At 37.5% G+C, this 21,901-nt stretch overlaps 1 protein-coding gene across 1 annotated transcript; it reads right to left on the bottom strand.

Annotated features, from left to right (window-relative positions):
- Positions 1-283: 283 nt before the first annotated feature.
- On the bottom strand, positions 284-21,628 carry LOC139963189 (carcinine transporter-like). Its single transcript, XM_071963758.1, has 10 exons — positions 20,876-21,628; positions 19,264-19,367; positions 10,511-10,665; positions 9,031-9,199; positions 8,134-8,275; positions 6,768-6,859; positions 5,272-5,480; positions 4,233-4,341; positions 3,264-3,473; positions 284-1,909 (listed from the first exon to the last, which is right to left on the bottom strand). The coding sequence occupies exons 1-10, from the start codon at positions 21,266-21,268 to the stop codon at positions 1,861-1,863; spliced, it is 1,632 nt and encodes a 543-aa protein (XP_071819859.1). The 5' UTR covers positions 21,269-21,628; the 3' UTR covers positions 284-1,860.
- Positions 21,629-21,901: the final 273 nt, after the last annotated feature.

Below are 21,901 nucleotides of genomic sequence, written 5' to 3'. Positions count from 1 at the left end.
TTTTGGTCGGCATTTTGACCAAGCCTTTTCTTAGTCGAATTCGAATCAAGATTGCAAATAACCTAACTGAGTTATCCATTCATTCCATTTCCATTTTTTCACTGAATTAAAGTTACTGAGCGAGTAATTGAAGAATTCGATTCCATTCTTAAGATTTCGTGGCCCAGACATCAGACCACGCTATATGCGACATGCTCAAAATGTTTCACCCATGCAAATGAAGGATTATCCGCTAGATCTTAGCTTATTAGCATTAATCACATCCAAAATGATGACGAAGGCATTTGTATTTTTGCATCGTATTATTTCAAAATTTCATTTAACCACTAATATTAGGCAATACTATCTTTAAAAAAAAAACAATCACATATTTACAAATGTAAGTATCATTTTCTTTTCTCAAAACTTCATATAACATCAATATTTTACCTTCGATGCGTGCCGATCTCTGTGACGTTACTATGTAGATATTTGTGTGTTAAAACTAATATGAACAAGACAACAACAAAATTGCAATCCCTACTAAAGAATGCTATGACATATATGTATGGTTTATAATATTTTAGCCCGTGTAAAAAAATTGCATCAATAAATGGTATCTTTAATTTCTTCTTGAACCACTTGGATTGGTCACCTCATTTCAAATAGGTCTATATAACTGATATTTATGAAGAAGAAAAAAAACTGTTCAGGAACTGCTTATCTATACTGTAAACAATACTTCCGAGTTAGTCAAATGTATAAAAGTTATGGAGTGCCTGATATTTCGATCCTAGCAGGATCTACGTCAGACTTACTTACTTACCTACAATATAAAACGAAAACAGATACAAATTTAAAACAAAAAATTAAAATGTTTTAACATTTGCAACTGGTTGCGCTTTGGTAAAGGACACCTCATTTTTATCATGGTTACACTAAATATTCACATTCACTGAAATATAAATGTCCACACGTGTGAGATGTAACTCGTTATACATTGAAGATGTAACCTTTATGATGACATCAATCGGCCGCATACCTAACTGTTAACGTTTACCCAAGGATTGTTTTATAAATTCCTATTATAACTCAAACAACATATGATTTTACAACTTTATATGAACAACAGAGGTCACATTTCCCCCTTATGTAAAAAATCACGATAATCCATTTTAACCATGTTTAATTGAGGCCGCTGTAAAAAATTACTCTCTTATAAGATTTTGTGCTGCATCTGAGGAACTGAACTAATAGCATTTGCATGCTGTGTATGCTACCTCTAAGACTTGGTCCAACCACTTTTATTGATGACCCCCGATTGATTTAAAGGTTCTTTCTCAAAATATTAAAAGGGGGGGGGGGGTAGAAATACAACTTTGACTATGCATATGGAGGCTGCCTATAAAGTCTACGACTCGCAAGATACCGAATGCCTTCCTTAGTTGAAGCCTTCGTATTCATCAAAGGTCAAAGTTCAAATAACGTTCCTGTAAGTGTAAAGTATCTTCAATCTTTCTTACTTCCTTTGGTTTGTCCCTTTCTTCACTCAGTTGGGATTATTCTCTCTGTACTGTACGTTCATGTCCTGCTTTCAAAGCACTCGTACTGACAGTATAAGCAGTATGAACATCTTGTTTCTATCAGATAAATGTTAGGAACTGTTCATACTGTCAGCATGAGTGCTTTGAAGCATGATGTGGGAGGACAGTGTGGAGTGGTATACTAGCATTAGATACTTGTCCCAAAATGGCTGCTTACATTCAGTAGAGTTGTAATATGCATAGGAATGTTGCGAACGTGGCCATCAAATTCTGCTTAGTAATAGCCTACAAATATGATCTCGACTTGGCGATTGAAGTAGATCTCTCATCTGTGGTTTCACACTTTCACTTCCTCGTAATCTTCAGAAGGTATCCTTTGTTTTGATCTGCAAAGAAAGCGCAATAGCTTTTTTTAATACCAAATGACGCAATTATTTGATATAAGTCGCACTTTTTGTGACGCACTTATTTAGGGCGTATTTCCCAAGCATTATGATTTTACAGAGTGCACCCCTGGTGCCTTGAATCTGACAATTTAATTACAACTACAATTACAACCCAAGCCGTAAATAAGAAAGCATTGACTGTTATACAAAGCCAGTTTACACGCATTCACACACCAGTAGAATCACTGTGGTAGAATCACTAGTGGTACGGACATATATCTGTCATATATATATATATATATATATATATATATATATATATATATATATATATATATATATAATACAATCTAAATAACGACCCATTGTTTGACTAGGGCACGACACGCTTGTTTTGTGATTCCTCACTCGTCAGGTGCTAGTATATGCGACTGCCATGTTAAAATGTGTCATTTGAGTTTAGTGTTTGTGCGTTTAGTATGCAGCAAGTATTTTCTTGAATGCCTGCAATTTGACATAAATTCAGAGCGTTTGTTTAGCGTTGAATAGAGGGGTCTATAGATAATAAAATATTATATTATTGCAACGTTTTGTGTAGTTTCTGTTTGGTTTGGCATGTTTCAATATTTTCCGTTTAATATCAAAGTTAATTTTTCTGTCCTTGAGTGACCAGATATGTTTGTTAAGATTAGTTTCGTTTCTTTTGTGTTGGTGTATGAATGAGCTTTCATGGTTGTTGTACCGTGTCTTAAATTCAGTTGCACAAAGTCCAACCATAGAGCTATAAACAGATTATAGCTCCATGGTCCAACGTACGTTTGTGTATCACCGCTGTCTTGTGTTGTGATACTCAGCTCGTCTGGTACACAACTCCCTCCTCCCTGCATTTAGGGGCATTGTTCTTTTATTCTACTATTGCATTGTTTGGTTGGTGGTCTGTTCTGGTTGCTGATGGTAGATTTGTTGTGAGCGTTGATTATGTTTTTGATGATTGGCATGCAGCTGTAACTAAGTTTCACTGTGTTTCTGTTAAAAATCTTGTGTAGTTTGTTATTTGTTGGGAATTCTTCATCTAAAATGTAAAAAAAAAGAGTTTGCCGATATTGGTTACTAGATGTTTACTAACAGGGGGTTGTACCAAATTATGTTGCTGCAGCGGGGTTTTTTTTTTTGTCTTTTTTGTCGATGTTTATTTAATTCGAGTTTGTGTTTGTAACCACTGTTATTGAGGGCTTCTTGGTATTCCTTTGTTGTATCGTGGAAAATTTTGTCATTCGAACATATTTCTGTCAGCCTTTTGTTTTTACCGCTTTTCAAAAATTTCAAAAAAGTATAAAGATCCCACCCGTCTTACCTGCCAAGTGCGACAGCCTCTTCGATTGTCTCAGGTAACATAGTCCCTCTTGTTTCAGGTAACAGCATCACTAATCCTCCTCCTACGATTGTTAGTAGTCCACAGAAGACCATTGGGAAGGGTGGCCACCAATGTGACAGGACTAACACCAACGGTGATATTGTTTCTCCTATCAGAGATATAATTGCCGAGAAACTCAGACCAAACCCTCTAAAGAACAAAAAAGCAAGAAAATATAAGGTATCAATGGGTTGCACATATAACTTAGCTCATAAAACCTACGCCAAAAATAATTTAAGATGTTCCCTAGATACATATTTTTAAACTGGGAGGAGGCTTCAGTCCTGGCAGAGGGAAGGAGGGGGGTGGGGGAGGAGGGGGCTTGTTTAGGAACCCAGTGGCTAGGGGGATTGTGAGTCAAACCCCTGCAGAAGAATATTCCTCTTCTGGGGAACAGCCCAGCCACCTGGAATTATTTTTCTGTTTTGTTTTTTCATAGCCGTAATGGTCCATCCCGGCAGGGTGGGTTTGCCAGGTCTGGAGCAACCTCCCAATATTAATATTAATATTAATAATAATAAGTAGTAGTTACCAGTATGCTTCCAAAATGTGTGTGTTGCTTGTCTTCCTCACCAAGTATCGATTTACCAAAATTCTAATTGTCTGTTATGATTATTATTATTTTTTTTATCTAGTTAATCTGCAGGAGCCGTGTCCTGCACGACTCGATCAGGAGTATTCATATCTAACCAGCATTACATATAAACTTGATATCATCATCTTGTTCAATTCTAGTAACACTGTTAAACATAAAACAGAGTATAGGCAAGAGCCAAGAGTATACGTGTACTGTCAGAATCTACGGTGGCTGAATAGGGACATATAATAAAGAAAGAAAACAGATAAAAAGTCCATATTTGAGTTTTGATATTTGGGGACACAAATTAAGCTACAGTAAAAATCACTGACCTTACTGCAGTCGGGAATATTTCTGCGGTGTACACGAACAATATCACAAAACTGACGCTTATGGCAAATTTGGCTGCAAATATCATCAGGGCCCTCCAAACGCCAGGAGCTGCAAATTAAGTTGAAAAGGATATGTACGGTTAAAAGAGAAAGTCGATATCAATCCACCCGAGGAGGATAACTTTTTAGATATGTGAGGTGATAAGTGTTAGCTGTTGTGGCTTGGGGCTTGATGGGTTTTAAAGGTAGGGAACAGTGTCTTAACGAGCTTCTTTTTCTTTGGGGGGGGGGGTTGTGGTTGGGGGTACAGGGAAAATATCGGTTTGAATATTAATTTATTTTTAAAGGGTAGGGGCGGCGGGGGGGTGGTGAGGATTTTCCTTTGTGATTTTACATCTAGGATAACGCTTTTCCGTATAAGTAACTACAATTATAGGAATAATTTACCACCAATTTCTTAATATTTCCTGTAATTACTTTAAAATTACTGAAATCTTTCAAACTAATTGTAGGCGTTTTTTTTTGAGACAGTGTTAAACTCTAAATAAGATCTTGCAAAAAATCACGGGAGAAACCGAATTCACTCTTCGGTATAGATTGATTATTAGGGACGCTTTAACAGAGTGAATTCTGTCAAATTGTGGAACAATATGAGATTAAGTCGTTTGCTCACTTTACAGTGATTGCAAATCTTGATTTTGCGAATTTGCGAATTTAGATTAAGATGTTTAACTTCCTTTGCAAGTATTTCAGAACTGTTATTGCTGTCCTTCATATTCGTCTTGTTTCGAGTTAGCATGCTCGGTGATTTTACGTGCCTTCGAATTCGATTAGAATTTAAATCTGCCTTCTGATTTATAGATTACATTTTCGGCCCCCCCCTTAAAACATTTCTCCCCACCCCTCCTCCAAATAACTTCCCCTCCTTACTTCCTCTTCTCTTCGTTTCTTCTCTGGCACCTCGCCTACGTAGGTATAACATTTTGTTGTGGGGGGGGAGGAGGGAGGAGGGGGCGGTGGTTGGGGGACTGATACTTACGCATAACTACGGACACCAGACAAGCTACTCCTGCCATAGTCGTAAAGAATGACGTAGGGTTACGTCGTCCAACGTAAGAGAGGAGAATAATGCAAAAGACGTAGGCAGGAACCTCGACAGCCGCTTGGATAAAAAACGATGGATAAAATGGAAAGCCGAGTTCTCCAGACATAAAAGTTAACCCAAAGTAGGTCATACCGTGACCGAACCTGTTTATAAAGAATTAAAAGAAAGAAGGGGAAAAATTCATTAGCTTTGTCAACTTCACCTAAATATCACATTTAAACATAGATTTGTGGTGTGGGTATATATAGTTGTATATATAAGTTGTCACTTAAACATTTTGGAGAAAATTGATCAATTGCTCATTTTAAAGCAACTGTGCAATCCGAAATGTTTCTGATTTTTTATAAGATATTATATTGTTATCTAAACAATTTACTGAAAAATGTCAACTTATGGGGCAAAGTTTTGCTTATGTTTGATGGCACTTTAAAGCTTCCGTACAAACACCGACATAAGTTTAAGCAGTCTCCAATATAAACATAATTAGCTCGATATCATCGTTCATGAGTTCATCGATTAAATCTTTGTAGATCACTTTTAAGACATCAAACCCATTTATGATTCGGCATTGTATTGTACTGATCAACATAATTGTGTTTTCTCATATCGTTATCTATCTAACTACTACAGACTTATCGCTATCTTCGATGTTAATGGAAGACTTTATATATCTATATTTTCGAGGTTAATGACATTTTAGATGTTAACCACGAATACGTACTAACCCATGCACTGACACTTAGTTCTAAAACTTGAGTACATTCACCACCCCCCCCCCCCCTCCATCCCTCTTAAGCCTTTAATAAAGTGACATAACTTGTAATTTACGTTTATATGGTTATAAGTGTAAGAAGCGATCTATGTTATGAAAGTGCCAAACAGTTTTCAGCTACAAGCCATGCGGAAAAGCAACGCAAAATATGGTGTTTCTAACAAAACCTTATGACAAAGGTGACAGTTTAAAAAAAAAAAAGTATCCTGCAACTTTGATATCGTTTGGGTCAGTTCGGTCCAGTTTCAAAGGTTTATGGGGGTGCATGGGGAGGAATCGTTTGAAAATCCACCCGACTGTTTGGTAGAACTATGAACCTATCTGGAAGGATATGGGGGAACAATAATTTTACAAAGAAGGGGTTATGACCCTTGGGTCGCTGAAGAGGAACCCTCGAATAAGGTGGGGGAGGGGGGTTGGGGGTCCTCTCAGAGAAACAAAACATTAGACGTCAAATGGTACAGTCTGATGCATAGATAATTAGGTATATGTAACCGAAAGGTATAGTGCTAATAAATATTCAAAATGACGGTGGAGGGGGGAGGGATTGACTTCGCCCCTGCCCACCGCCCCTCCCCCTTTGCAAACGCCGCTATTTATGTATAAGATGCAAATAGAAACATTACTATATAACAATATAACAGCGAGTTCAACATACCATACGACTAATAATATACACGTCCAAAGAAGCATGGTCCGATTACGGTAAAGGTCAATTGGTTTTACCTTGGATTGGAGTTCTTGTTCTCGCTATCAAAATATAAATGAAAAACTCGATAATTGAATTTAAAAGAAAAATCATCGTATACCATTATATCATAACGCACCATATGGATATGACCTCTATGACAGACAGACATGTATGTATAGTTTAGTCGACAAAAGAGGCACCTATTTTTTGTACTGGGAGGCCAAGATGGTTGGTCGTCAAGGGTAGGGGGTCCCAAGAGGGAGAAATCTTTGGCAAAGAGTGCTATAGTTTGCAACCTTTGAAACAATGTTGAATATAATTTTCGACTGCTAAGGTTGTACCGCACATGGATGTTATATATCATATATACATATATATATATATATATATATATATATATATATATATATATTATATGTTCTATACCATAAGATTTTCTTTATGGTAATATTGTCTGCCAGTAGGGAGTGTCGAGAAGAATACTGTAGTTTCTCCCATTGTAGTTTCTCAACAACTGTATAGTAAATTTAAAAAGTTTCCATTGTTACTTGTTATTGTGGAATTTATAGATCCTGTAGTCTTAAGTTGTTTAATCTTTACCTAGTCTAACCCTTTAAGTTTGCACGGGGAAAAATACTCTCATAGGTATACAGCACATATAAAAATCAACAACTTATTAGGCTACTCTTGATTTCACAAAGAGTGAAAATTTGAAAGTATCCAGAAATGTTTTTATAAAGTATTGACATTCATGCCCTCTTCCCCTACCCCCCCCCCCCTCACTCACACCAAATCCAACAGTCGATGTCTTTTGTGTTCAATGATTGCAGGTTCACACCATCCTTAAAAGGTTCATACCAATACCTAAATCATTTCGCGCGGGGGGGGGGGGGGGGTTAGAATTTGTCATCATTGCACCCCACCACGCCCTCCACCATAAAATCGTTGCGCAATTCACCGGTGTTAAGTACTCTCTCCCAGCAAACACACTATATGAGAGTAGATATTAAACATTTTATTGGGGGTTGAGGAATGGGGTAGTGGTATTAATTATAACATATTATGTTACTAAGTGATCTAGGCTAAACCCATTCAAAATAAATAATTATACACAAGGCATTAACACTAAAATGGTATAGGTATTTATAATTTTTTTTAAATATTGAAATAACGTAGAACTATTGTATTAATGAACTATATATATATATATATATATATATATATATATATATATATATATATATATATATATATATATATATATATATATATTTACCACCACCACCATTATAATATCATATTTAAAGCGTTCCATAGTATCATACAAACCTACCAGTTTTGCTTCATCCATGAGTTCGCTCTTGTAGTTAGGCGGCATTTCCTTGCCGTTTCTTCTCGCTATTACTGTAAGAATTTCTTCCGCTTTCTTGAAATTGCCTCTTGCCAACAGCCATCTCGGGGATTCCGGTACGAGACTATGAAGTCAGATCACAGGTCAACTCTTTATTATGACGGAAATTATTTTGCGCCTAATATCAGCTGTTATTGATCAAATAAAAATCTCATTTAATTCAACACTCCCCTTATTCCCCCCACCAGGAGAGTCGGTTTAAACGACTCCAGTGCCACACCCTCAATAAGTTTGGTAGGCACAGCTCGAAAATGTTGGTGTATCTCGTCCGGAAGTGTTTACGGAAGGATCGTGGGGCCCTTAACCCTGGAGATCATTATCTCCACCCCTATCCCCACCCCCACTGGATAGCTCTGCATTTAATAGTATATAGGTAACGTTTAATTTCCCATATCTTGCTGGTATGCTACAACCTATATAGGGACCTAGCAGTGGTCTACAAAATGGATAGCATGCGGGCCTCATAATATTCAAGGGGGTAGGGGCCGGGGGGGGGGGGCAAATATGCTCTACTTGCAAATAAATGTGCCCCTTTGATAAAGAACTGTCTTTTGGATATCTTTGTTAATTTTAAATAGAGTCAAATGCACCACACTAACACAACATATAATTAAGTGATATGGCCGGAGTGTATAGGCTTTAACATAACGAGTGGTGGTTGTGGAATGAGAAAGTGCCCCTCTGATGTTGTGCCCCCCCCCACTCCCACTTTTGGAAGCTTCCTGTATCCCATGGCCTCATGGTTCCTCCAGTGTAGTACAAATAAAATAGCGATCAAAGAGAGTATACAAATATTAATATATATAAATGTATACTTACAATAGTATTGGATATGAAATAATATGAATTCCTATCACTGCAATTTGAACATACATCCAATCTTTTAAGATCCACGATAGAAGTGTAATCGTAAGGTATGCTCCTGCCCAGAAAAACTCTACAAGCAAACCAACGAACATCCGCTTACTGTAGCCTACAATTTCGGTAACTGTTTGAATAAAGGATACAAGAATAAGAGGGGGAAAAAACAAATTAAGTTATAATTAAGGTTAACAATTTTCCACATTCGCTGCTGTTTATTCCCTTTATTTACAGAAATCCACTTTGAAAGATTATTGGTAATGACCACCAATGTTAAGCATCATCATGTGCTAAAGTTTTTCAAAGCACTTAAACACCGTGTAGGTTAGTTCCTAAATCAATTGAGTTGAAGTAGTTTTAATTAGGAATAATGAAAGGAATATAGACTCGAGGAAGTAGGATTGCAGTCAAAAGCTTTGTTAGAGCATATTATATCATTTTCTGACTTTGTATCATATTTAGAGGCAATACTGATGACGTTTAGGAAAGAAAAAATGAAACGAAATTAGAACTGGTTGACTGGGGTGTGAAACGAGTTGAAAAAGTCGTGTAGTAGCGTGCAACATACATCTGGTATGTTATGTTCTCACATGCCCTTTTGTTAGTTTCAGATCATTATGTGTTCTGCAGAGAGTCTGGTTACATAGTTAACCTAGACTAGTGGTTCCTAACTGGGGTGCATGAACCCCCAGGGGGTGCGTGGGTCCATCCCAGGGGGTTCGTGAGACGTTTCTCTGAAAGTCAAAACTAGAGTACTTTTTGTTTTTGTATAATTTAGTAACGTACAAAAGTCGTACATACAGACAAACTCTTTTCGCGTTCCATACGCATATGTTGCCATAGCTGTACCGTACCGTGCATTTGATAAATAACTGCATTATGAAACAGACGCAGGCCGCATGACTTTGGTGAAGTTGTTGTACGCATGACGGAACGTCGTGAAGATAAAGAGCTGAACTTGAACTTGATCTTTTACGAAGCACTGTTATGCGTACTATAGTTTAATAATCACTCAGATGGTGTCTCGAAAAGTTGGGGGTTCGTGGACAACTCTGACATTCACAGGGGGTTCGTGGTGGGATAAAGTTATGGAACCTTGACCTAGACCATATCCCGCAACCCTTTTCCTCAGCAATGACGTAAATGTCTTAATATAGTTGAGGACAATGTTAAATTTACCTATAGTAAACGAATAAATTTACTTAAAACTCACAATTGTTTTTCCCAAAATTACTCTCATTCAATGCATGGACCGTGTAATGATTGTTACAATTCAAACCATTTTTTGGGGGGGGGGGGGGAGTAGTGGGAAAATACCAATCTTAGCGTAGGCTAAAATGTATAATATTCACCTCCTCACGGAATTTACTTAGCAACTGCACATTTAGATTCATGTATATTTATTCCAGAGGGCTGTAGTATGAAACATTTTACTTACTATAGACAAATGGAATAATCCACAATGCGTAGTTAGACATCGCCATCAGCATCCTCATCACAGTGTACGTCCAAAAGTTATTAGCAAAAAGCATTGTAATAGCAAATACAAGTGACTGGGTGATACAGAATCCCCAAGCATAAACTCGTCCAATCCTGTGTAAAGAATATAAAAACCAAAAGTATATTTACCTTCTTTTACTACTTTTGTAAATAAACTTAAAACTTTACATCTGGTCGTAGTGAGCTAAATGACACACCGTGTGGGTGCGTGCGTGTGTTTATGTACTTGTCTGGGTATTTACTACCTGATATATGGGACAAAGAGGGCAAAAGGAAATATCAAGTGTGGGTGCGTGCCTGAGCGTGGATGTGCGCGCGCGTTTGTGTATGTGCGTCCACGCATTGTATGTCTTCCACTATGTAGAGCTCGTTAGCTTGCTTTTGACTAATGTCATGTGTAGCATCTACTCTTATTTTCTGCGCAGATTCACTGTACACATCATATATCTCACTTGTATAGTATACACATAATGAATGGTTTCCATTCGTGCAATAGTGCAAATATTTCATTCGTTGAAAGATGGAATGTTCCATTCAACGAATGAAATATTTGCACTATTGCACGAATGGAAACCATTCATTTATTTGTTTTATACAACACCTACACCTGGATATAATTGGATGTAAAATGCACTCATGCAACAGATTGTTTTGAACAGACATGTTTCTCTGCTCTCTTACCATTGAAAAAAGTGCTATCAAAAAAGTATAACCCATGGTTGTATTTCATAGAGTGGAATAGAGCGGATTTTGCATGCAATTGACGAGCAATTGACCAATCAAATGGCCGGAATATAATTAGATGTTGTATAATATCGATTATCTTTCGAAGTGTCTCGTGATACCTCACGTGACGTAACAGCGTCATAATCATACGGGTTATGTAGCGTTACCGGTGTATAAGGGGACAGCGGATGAGAGCGGATCAATTGCTTTGCTGTTGCGTGCATAAAACTGTATCTTGAGTGAGATTACTTTAAAAAAAAAACCTATTCACTTTGAAGAACGTCAAATGTCGTATCATTGTGTACAAGTTATCATGCAGCATGATTGTTGTAACCTAAGAAACAATGACGATAGCACGCTGATAATTCACAGCAAGTAGAGAATTGGTTTCTCTCGTTCCAAGATGCCGACGGTCGTAGTCATGTTGCGATAGGTTAAGCTATTGATATCTCTCTACCTTGACTTGCCGTGAGGTTTCAGAAACCATCTAAACCTCCATGCAATGTAACTTGTTTGAACAAAAATATTATTTATTTTTTTCTCTTGAAACCTACAAATTGACGGACGGCGTCATAATAACAATTGTTACCATGGGAATCCAGCGTGGGTGGTTCAACTGTTTGTAGACGAAAAATGTACTCTCCCAGGCTGTGTTGATTTTTTTCGAAGTTGATGAAATATTTCAAAGAAGAATCGCATCAGATTATTAAAATATGCTTCTTTTGTGGTTGTAGACAGTGGCGGAGCGTCCATACAGTCACGGGGGGGGGGGGGCGGATGCCCCCTGACCGACTCAAATGGACTGCTGGCGCCCATTTCAGCTTTTTACTACTTTTTACTTGTTCACGATTATTGACTTTTTATTGCGCTCTCATATACCTATTGACATTTGTCATATTCTGTTGGTGTAATTTTCTGACAAAATGGCGACGACACCTATTTTATTTATTCACTGTTTATCTGCAAATTAGCTAGGCCAGGAAAGGGTAATTTCCGGCGATCTAGGGAGTATCTTTACTCAAAACTTTTCTGTACGCTCCGCGCCAACCTGTGGTGGCGCTCCGCTTAGATAGTGTCGAAAGCGCCCCTACAGACCATTCTTGCCCCCCCCCCCCCCTGACCAATACCCCTAGCTCCGCCACTGGTTGTAGAAGAGTTCTACCTATTAATCTATACTGAGATTAACACAACTCAGGATTATAGGTTATGATACCGCTCTAGAATGTTTTTCACTTACTCAACAGTTGAACTTACCAAATGAATATGAACTAATCTTCAATATTTGTTCGGCCAGACTAGTATTAATCAAGCCAATGTATCTTTTGATTTAGTCAACTAAGCTATATTGTTCAAAAGAACTAAGTATATATCAATGCTCCAAAGATTCAATTGAATTGTTAAAGTCGTACCTACATGTGTGATAGAAGTCAAAGAAATCCTTGTTAACGGGGTTTCATTCAACCTGCATTACCATGCAAAGCGGTGTGCCACAGGTCACTATTGTTGGTTAAGATCATGTGTAGTATCTGTTCCCTTTTGAGGGGAATGGGTATATACACACCCGACGATGATCACTCAGTCACAGTCTCCGAGATGCTATAGGGGACTGGGGCTGAGAGCGGATCAGTCGTTCGGTAGTTTGGTTTTCTTGCCCAGGTTCTTAATTCCTGGGTAACCTTTCTTAAAAAGGTCTCTATTGTTGGTTCATTACTGTTTTTACTGTATAGTTACGACTTTGACTTGTTTCTATCACACTGTAACACTGATCTGTATTCAGACGATACAACTTTCCATGTTAAGTGGAAACCATAACGGGGGACTTACCACATAAATGAAATGAATCTATGTATAGATGGTGTAGTGATAACAAGATGGCTGTAGTAAATATACAGACAAAACTAAACGCATCTTAGTCTGTTCCAGAGAAGGTATAACTTACACTAACAGATACTGACATTGTTAGTGTACATATATGGATGTAAATCAAGTAGCAAATTTAAAATGTGATAAGCTCGTAGGTGTGGGGATATATATAAACCTATATCCTGGCAAGACCAAATAGATTATGTGTGTAAGGCTGTTAGCACCAGGATAGATATGAATCTATCCTGGCAAGACCAAATATATTATGTGTGTAAGACTGTCAGCACCAGGATAGATATGAACCTATCCTGGCAAGAACAAATATATTATGTGTGTAAGACTGTCAGCACCAGGTTAGATATGAACCTATCCTGGCAAGACCAAATAGATTATGTGTGTAAGACTGTCAGCAATAGGATAGATATGAACTGATCCTGGCAAGACCAAATAGATTATGTGTGTAAGACTGTCAGCACCAGGATAGATATGAACCTATATCCTGGCAAGACTAAATATATTATGTGTGTAAGGCTGTTAGCACCAGGATAGATATGAACCTATATCCCGGCAAGACCAAATAGATTATGTGTGTAAGATCGTCATCACCAGGATAGATATGAACCTATCCTGACAAGACCAAATAGATTATGTGTGTAAGGCTGTTAGCATCAGGATAGATATGAACCTATATCCTGGCAAGACCAAATAGATTATGTGTGTAAGACTGTCAGCACCAGGATAGATATGAACCTATATCCTGGCAAGACCAAATAGATTATGTGTGTAAGGCTGTTAGCACCAGGATAGATATGAACCTATCCTGGCAAGACAAAATAGATTATGTGTGTAAAACGGTCAGCACCAGGTTAGATATGAACCCATATCCTGGCAAGACCAAATAGCTTATGTGCGTAAGATCTTCAAGACCAAATAGATTATGTGTGTAAGAAAGTCAGCACCAGGTTGGCCGTCGAAGAATTAAGCTATATATTGATGTACCAACTTGTGTATTATATCATCATAGATACATTATACCGTACCTCCTCGATTACTGCAATCTTATGTGGGGATCATGCAATCAGGGAAATATTAATAGGAAAATTAAGCTCCAAATAAGTGTTTCCAGAATTAGTTTAAGCGCTACTTATGACGCAAGATCATGTGACCTACTGAAGGTTCTCGGTTCGCAATTCTTTATGTACATGTAAAATATAAACGATTAAGTATGGTATATTATGGTATATTAATCTCTTAACAGATTAACACCCAATTATATGAATGACATGTTTATCCCCCTCAAGTAATGTCCACGATTATGCTCTAAGCTCTGCGACATCATGAGGGCACTCCTTGCCAGGGGGCAAAGACCGAAAAAATAAAATATAATTATATGTTATGCAAATTTTCTAAAGATCTTATTACGTTTAAATTCTAAAATTTTTGATATTTAGCTTTGCAACATCTTACCTGTTCTGTACGTTTATGCTTTTGAATGGGCTCATTTTTCCTGCGTTTATGCCGTTATTCATCTATTTAATTATTTTATGTTCATCTTACGTGTTGGTGCTTACGTAGGAGGTTTACGATGGGCTCATCTTATTTCATTCACATTTCAGCTATCTATTTATTTTGTATGATCTTGTTACATGTTAGTTCCAACATTCAAAATTATTATTGCAATTACACCTATGTTTTTTAATATTTTATAACAGTTATATATATATATATATATATATATATACATATATATAATAGGGCTTCGGGGAAGACTAGCCTGCAGCATGGCGGAGTGCACAAAAGTTGAAATCAAACATAACATCTAGCTGATATATGCTGAAAGAAAATAATCACCCTTGCTTCATTATTTCAAAATTAAAGTTGATAAATTTACATGTTATGGGTTTTATCATCGAAGAAATTTTGTATTCAAATACTTAAATAAAAAATAACAACAGCAATGTTTTAAGATCATTTCGTGACTATACATTCCCTTCGTCAATTATAAATCGTCAGCGTCATAGTTTGAATTCGATGTTAAGTTATGTAACATTTTAAATTGAAGTATATCTGTGTGGTCGTCATAGCTTGCCGTATAAAGAGGACACACACTAAACCGCACTATCTTGACTGTTTTTGAATAATTCTTTTTGAAGAAAAGCTCTCCCAAACAGTTATGAAAAATCTTTATGTTGAGAGGATATATGTTACAGGGGATATATGTTATAGGGGTTATATGTTATAGGGGATATATGTTACATGGGATATACGTTACATGGGATATACGTTAAAAGGGGATATGTGTTAAAGGGGATATACGTTATAGGGGATATATTTTATAGGGGATATATGTTATAGGGGATATCGTCGTTTAAAAGTCGTGTCTCGGAACTGTCACTTTGTAAATCTGTGACGTCAGAGTGCCATTATAGGATCTGCACACCTTATATCTTTCTCTTAGTTGTCTTTGCATATAGAATCAGGTAGTTGCTATGACAACACCCTGGTAGGATCATGTTACCTATGTAGACAGTGAACACAATGCCACCATTAGATTTATGTTAAGACTTTCAATATATTATTTTTTCTAGATGTAGCATTTACCAACCCTAACGACTCCATTATATTAAATAACATTGCAAAACAATTTTAAAAGAGAGGCATAATCATTCGAAGGATACGTCGCGGATTGAATATGTAATGTTTATGCTTGATCAGGTCTTCAACCATCAATGTGAGGAAATATGAAATCCATGATAATCTCCAAAATGGAATTAGATTTGCCTTATAGCTATTTATTGAGGATGTTGTCCATTGGCGGCTATATATCTATCACAAAACTTCTATACTGATATATGGGGTATGTGTTTCCTTAAATACTGACCCACGTGCCAGACACATACACACACGCAAACCGATACGACGATATCACTAATCAAACGCCACGTAATGATCATTTTTTACTTAAGTGTTTCTGTTTTCGAAGACTTCCATGAAAATCGGCTTTGAACTAGTTCCTGATTGGACAGACTCCTGTCGTCTGATATCCCCCTCTGTTGACCCCTGGTATATTAAGTTTCATTCTCTTCTATCAGTCACACGCGAATTATGTTACTGCCTTTCATTCTTTGTTTTAAAGGGATGTTCAGGTGGTAGGAATATATATTTTCGAGCATGTTCTACACAAACGAGGTCAACTGACGTGTCGAGGGAAAGGGGAGGGCGAGGCGGGGGGGGGGGGGGGGGTGAATCCAGATTCCGTATATGAAGTTTAAAAATTTCGAATATTTTTTAGTCATATCTCGTAACTATACAGATTATAAATCCCATCATGGCGTAATTATGATGACGTCAGAAGATCTGTTTTCTACACTCGGGTCACTCGAGTATCCAATCAGAAGCAAACTTTTTTATTCGTTCTAAACTGCACGTTTGTTTGTCTCTTGAAATCCTTCACACTGTTAAATATTTCTAAAAGTCCTGCATGGTATATCAAGGTTCTTCTTAGGATCGACCAAAAAAATGAAGGGTCACCAAATTGCTCGGAAGAAAAAAAAAATACTGAATGATATTTGAAAGCAAAACAAAAAAAAATACTTTAAAAAGTTGCAAACTAATACAACATTCCGAAATCACCCCCCCCCCCCTAATCACATGCTAGTTTCTCAAATGGATAGGAGACACCTCCCTGTATATATTCCTCATGCCACAGTATCCGCCACCAAGTGTTCCCAGAGATGAGGAAAGTGGAATTTGGGGGTACCCAACGAAAAAGAAGAAGAATAAGAAGAAGGGTGCATATACTAAGGTATTAAAGATGAGTATAGGCTTTAACGTCTTCCATCATATAAATATCAATGAACACAATATTAGATTTAGCTACCTTGTTCTTTTACTGTCACAAGAGACGTTCAATTCCCTCGCGGAAGATTTCTACTTTTTTTTGGGTGGGGGGAGGGGGCTCAAAATATATGCACGATTTGCTTACAGGGATCGGGATTGGTGAGTAACTACTTAACGGCCAATTTCCTGATTACGTCTTCTTCAAGGCCGCAACTTCGATTCTTATAGTTCGAATGAAACACTTTATATTAGCAACTCGAGTGCTTTGAGCAACAAGATTGTCGGTCTATACTCAAAAGTAAAGGGTCAATGCCTGAAAATATTTTTATTGTAACAGTTGCACACAGAACAAATTTGATTGACCTTTGCAAATGTAAGGGGAATAAAAAATAAAATAAAAGATAAGATAAGATGCTATAAAACAAAATATACTGGGGTCAACCTATACCGTTGCTTTACGTTGTCTTTCTAATAAAGGCCACATATATCGGCTACATAAGAATGGTCTTGATGATACAGCCTTTATAGTGTATATCAGGGAAACTTAAACTGTTAAGAGCTAAGCCAGATTTCTTTTACTGCTTTCGTAAATAATGTACGTCAAGACATGAAAAAGATACTGTCGCGTTTAGTGGTTATGGACAATACATCTTGTCTGTCTATAAGTTTAAATTCATACTTTAAAGCAGGGATTCCCTATCATTATTCCCCCACGAACCCCGTGTGGATGTCAGAGTTGTCCACGAACCCCCAACTTTTAGAGACACCATCTGAGTCATTATTATACTATAATAGGTTTAACAGTGCTTCGTAAAAGATCAAGTTCATAGTGTAATATTGTAGAGTTTGTCGATAGGAACGACTTTTGTACATTACTAAATTATATGATATATCAGATTATAGTTCAACAAAAAGTATACCCTAGTTTTGACTTTCAGAAACGTCTCACGAACCCCATGGGATGGACTCACGCACCCCCTGGGGGGTTCATTCACCACAGTTAGGGAACCCCTGCTTTAAAGTGATAACCAAACGAGATTAATAGGGCATCGCTTCTTGGTATATAGGCTCATAAAAATGAAGTGAATACTTTTTTGGTTCTGCCATCATATATGTTTGTAAACGCATTGAATAGTTTTCTTAAAAATTATACATATCAGGCAAGCATCACGCAGATAATACTCCAAATTGCAAACAAAATTGAAATACCCGTTGCAAAGTTTTGAATCTTTGAGGCTACTTCAGCATGCCCTGTGTGCGTGCAACATGTTCGTACTCTAGCATATTGTTATCTTTACTCGTACCCACTCGAATGTATACTCGTACTCATCTAAGTGGATTTGTTTTAGTTCTCACCCGTATGGATTTGTACTCATACTCACCTAAGTAAATGTGTACTCGTACTCACCTAATTGGGTTTGTATTAGTTCTCACCCATGTGGATTTGTACTTATACTCACTTAAGTAAATGTGTACTTGTACTCACCTAAGTGGATTCGTACTCGTACTCACCTAAGTGGGTTTGTATTAGTTCTCACCCGTATGGATTTGTACTCAAACTCACCTAAGTAAATGTGTACTCGTACTCGCCTAAGTGGATTCGTACTTGTACTCGCCTAAGTGGATTTGTACTCGCTTTCATCCGTGTGGATTCTTACTCATACTCGCCTAAGTTGATTTGTACTCGTACTCACTCGAGTGGATTTGTATTCGTTCTCGCCCAAGTGGATTCGTACTCGCCTAAGTGGATTTGTACTCGTTCTCACCTAAGTGGATTTATACTCGTTTTCACCTGTGTGGATTCTTACTCATACTCACCCAGGTGGATTTGTACTCGTGCTTACCCAAGTGGATTTGTACTCATTCTCGCCCAAGTGGATTTGTACTCGCACACACCCAAGTCGGATTGGTACTCGTACTCATATTTTGAAATGCAAGTCAATTATAGTAGTGTACAAGTGAGTTATCGCTTTCGCGCAGAGAGCGTTGTACTCGACATCATGCCAGAGTGAATTGTAATCGTACTCGTACGATGTTGTACCCGAAGTACAAATCTGCTATTTAGTCCCTTTAATGGTAGACTTCATTATCTAATGTAACTGCATTGAGACCTGTTTAACCCTTACTTCTTCAGACGTATGCGACATTGTGTATATATGTTTTTTGATTACATTATCGGCAGACTACGATATCATTATGTTCCATTCATATCATGAAGAAAGATAATGTTTATCTCAGCTAAAAGAGGGCGGCAGAACTCACCTATCCGATAATGCGCCGAATAAAGGGCACCCGATCAGACAGCCAATAAAGTAGAGAGATTGTCCAACATGAATTAATACCTCTCTGTCACAAACCAAGCTGAACTGTAAATAAACAAATAAACAATATGTACTGTTTACACTTTAAGTAATTTCACTGAAATGATTTTAGTACAATACATTAAGAGCTTTCGTAGGACGATTATAGTTGCGGAATAACTATGCTAATTACGAAAGGAAATTGACGGAAGGAAATTTGTATCTCAAGACAGGGTACCTTTACATTGTCATTTAAGCGGATTGTCATTAAAGTTATCTAATTTGATTACAGGATGAATTTAATTACAAAGCAATGTATATACATTGTGAACTTCATGCCACTATCTGCTAAGTTAACGTTTCCATTCCTAACAGTTGTTATTCATTTTGTTTTTGTTTGTTGAGAAGTGACCTTTGAAACATATGAGGTTCATCAAACAATATGTAACTGGATTGACGGCAAGTCAATAACATTACATATACGTCTATATCTTCACAATGAAAGATATGTATCATTTATCCACTATACTATTACATTGCATTAAAATTTCAAATTTAAAAATCAATAGCGTTGGAGTTTCATTTCTTACTGCATTGTCCATGAACTAATAAGTTCGTTAATAGAGTTATCATTAAAACAATGGATTAACTTTAACAAAAAAGATAAGAACTTATGTGCTTATGCCATGGCGCGTATAGGAGAATGCCATTATATCCAACATATTATTTAGTATCTTGGTCACCAAAATGGTTAGAAATGTAGGTTTTCTTGTAGACCAGGGGTGGTCAAACTTTTTGAATGAATTGGCCAGATATAAGGAGTGAAAAATTGACTGGGTCGTACCTAACCAACGACCTGCTGTTGATTTCAAACCTTAGATTCGAGGACTTTCAAGCAATATAGGTGTGTGTACTTAATCTGTATTCACAAAAACATAATGTCAATACAGTACAGTTGATAATGAATGGGGATAATAGGCCTACCTGACAGCGTCATTAGTGCCGATAAATTCTAAGCAGCTATAGCTCGTTTTTTGTGACGATGTAAAATCGATTGATTTTGTTTCTTTTTCTTGAGACATCTCACGGGACGCAAAAAAATCACCGGTGGGCCGCATGTAGCTCGCGGGCCGTAGGTTGCCCACTCAGTTGTAGACTATTGATGAACATATGCACATTTATTTCCAACGATATTAACACTGTGAAATGCCCTCACATAAACTGGCTATATACGTTGATTAATATGAGGTCATTTGGGTCCCACCATTTGTCTCTCTTTTGTAGAATATTCAGAGCTGTTCAGCTTCACTCGAACCACCGAACAAATGGGTGTGGGGTGTTCATGTGGACTAACGAAATGACGGATGAACGGACAGAATGACGAAAGAAGGGAAGAATGGGTGAAAGGAAAGAACGGCCGCGATCCTACGGAAGGTTCAATTAATGTAGCGCAGCTTATAACTTAACTGAAATCTCCCGCTAATAATTCCGCTTTCAAAAAGAAGGTTAATTTTTTTAATATATTTTTTCTTTATATCATACCGTAGTACCGTGAATCAGTTTTAGACTCTTACCTTAGCTGTCAGCGTGCGGCCAGATTCTCTTTGGTCGAACTTCCAGCCGTTCTGACATTCGATGACATCGAGCTCATCGTTGATACCATCCGAGTCAAATTCAAGCCCAGTAACGTTGTACATATTACACTCATCGTAACCGGTGTCTTTTGACCAAGGAATAGAAAGATTTCTCTGAGCTTCCTCGCACTGCGAATGATCCAGGCCATAGATATCACAATCTTCGTAACCCCACGAGTCCACACTACACCAGTGTTCGGTAGGAACTGTGTAGAATATCTGTGAGAACAGTGTCACAGGACACACTACAGTACCCAGCGACGCCAAAATAAAGAGATACCATTGGTACCTTCCAAGTTCTCCGATATGGATGAATAAATCATCCAGCGCCATTGTCGTTCCGCGTGGAAATCTGTATGTATAGGCTATAGTTTGTATTACGACACTTAGCCTATAGTCACTCCTATATAGAGCTACCGACCAATGTTTTTGATTATGACTAATATGTATTTAACGACGAATGTGCTGAGAGAACTTCGATCTATACTGACTGATAACAGCTAGCCAGATGATCTACGTGAATGATGAGATCGCATCAGCTTAGGAACAAACTGTAAACTGTAGGGAAGTTTTGCGAGTCACAACCTCCATGAGTCCCCCAGTATGTATGATAAAGTTTCTCAAACAGTAAACCTTAAGAATAGGGAGTGCTTTACCAGTTCCAGTCGGTCTTTATGCAACCCTGGATACTCTAAACACACACGTAGTAAATAATATCACGAGCTCATGAGTGCATGAGAAACACACCTGTTGTATACGGAGAGGGATCAAAAGATCAAGGTTTGAAACAACGAAATTTTTTTCGATCAAAATTTCCACTGAGTCTAGATAACTTCTCATCGAAGACAATTTTAGTAATCAATAAGGTAGAAACACAGCAGGCACAATTTCTGCCATGCGGTGCTTTATTTTGAAAGTAAAACATTACGGTATAGAACACAGACTTGGATATAACTGTAAGTGTAT

The sequence above is a fragment of the Apostichopus japonicus genome, chromosome 21, assembly GCF_037975245.1.
Source record: "Apostichopus japonicus isolate 1M-3 chromosome 21, ASM3797524v1, whole genome shotgun sequence".
Taxonomy (NCBI): Eukaryota; Metazoa; Echinodermata; class Holothuroidea; order Aspidochirotida; family Stichopodidae; genus Apostichopus; species Apostichopus japonicus.
Note: the sequence above shows the minus strand (reverse complement) of the source record. Positions and strands in the feature narration are given on the sequence as shown.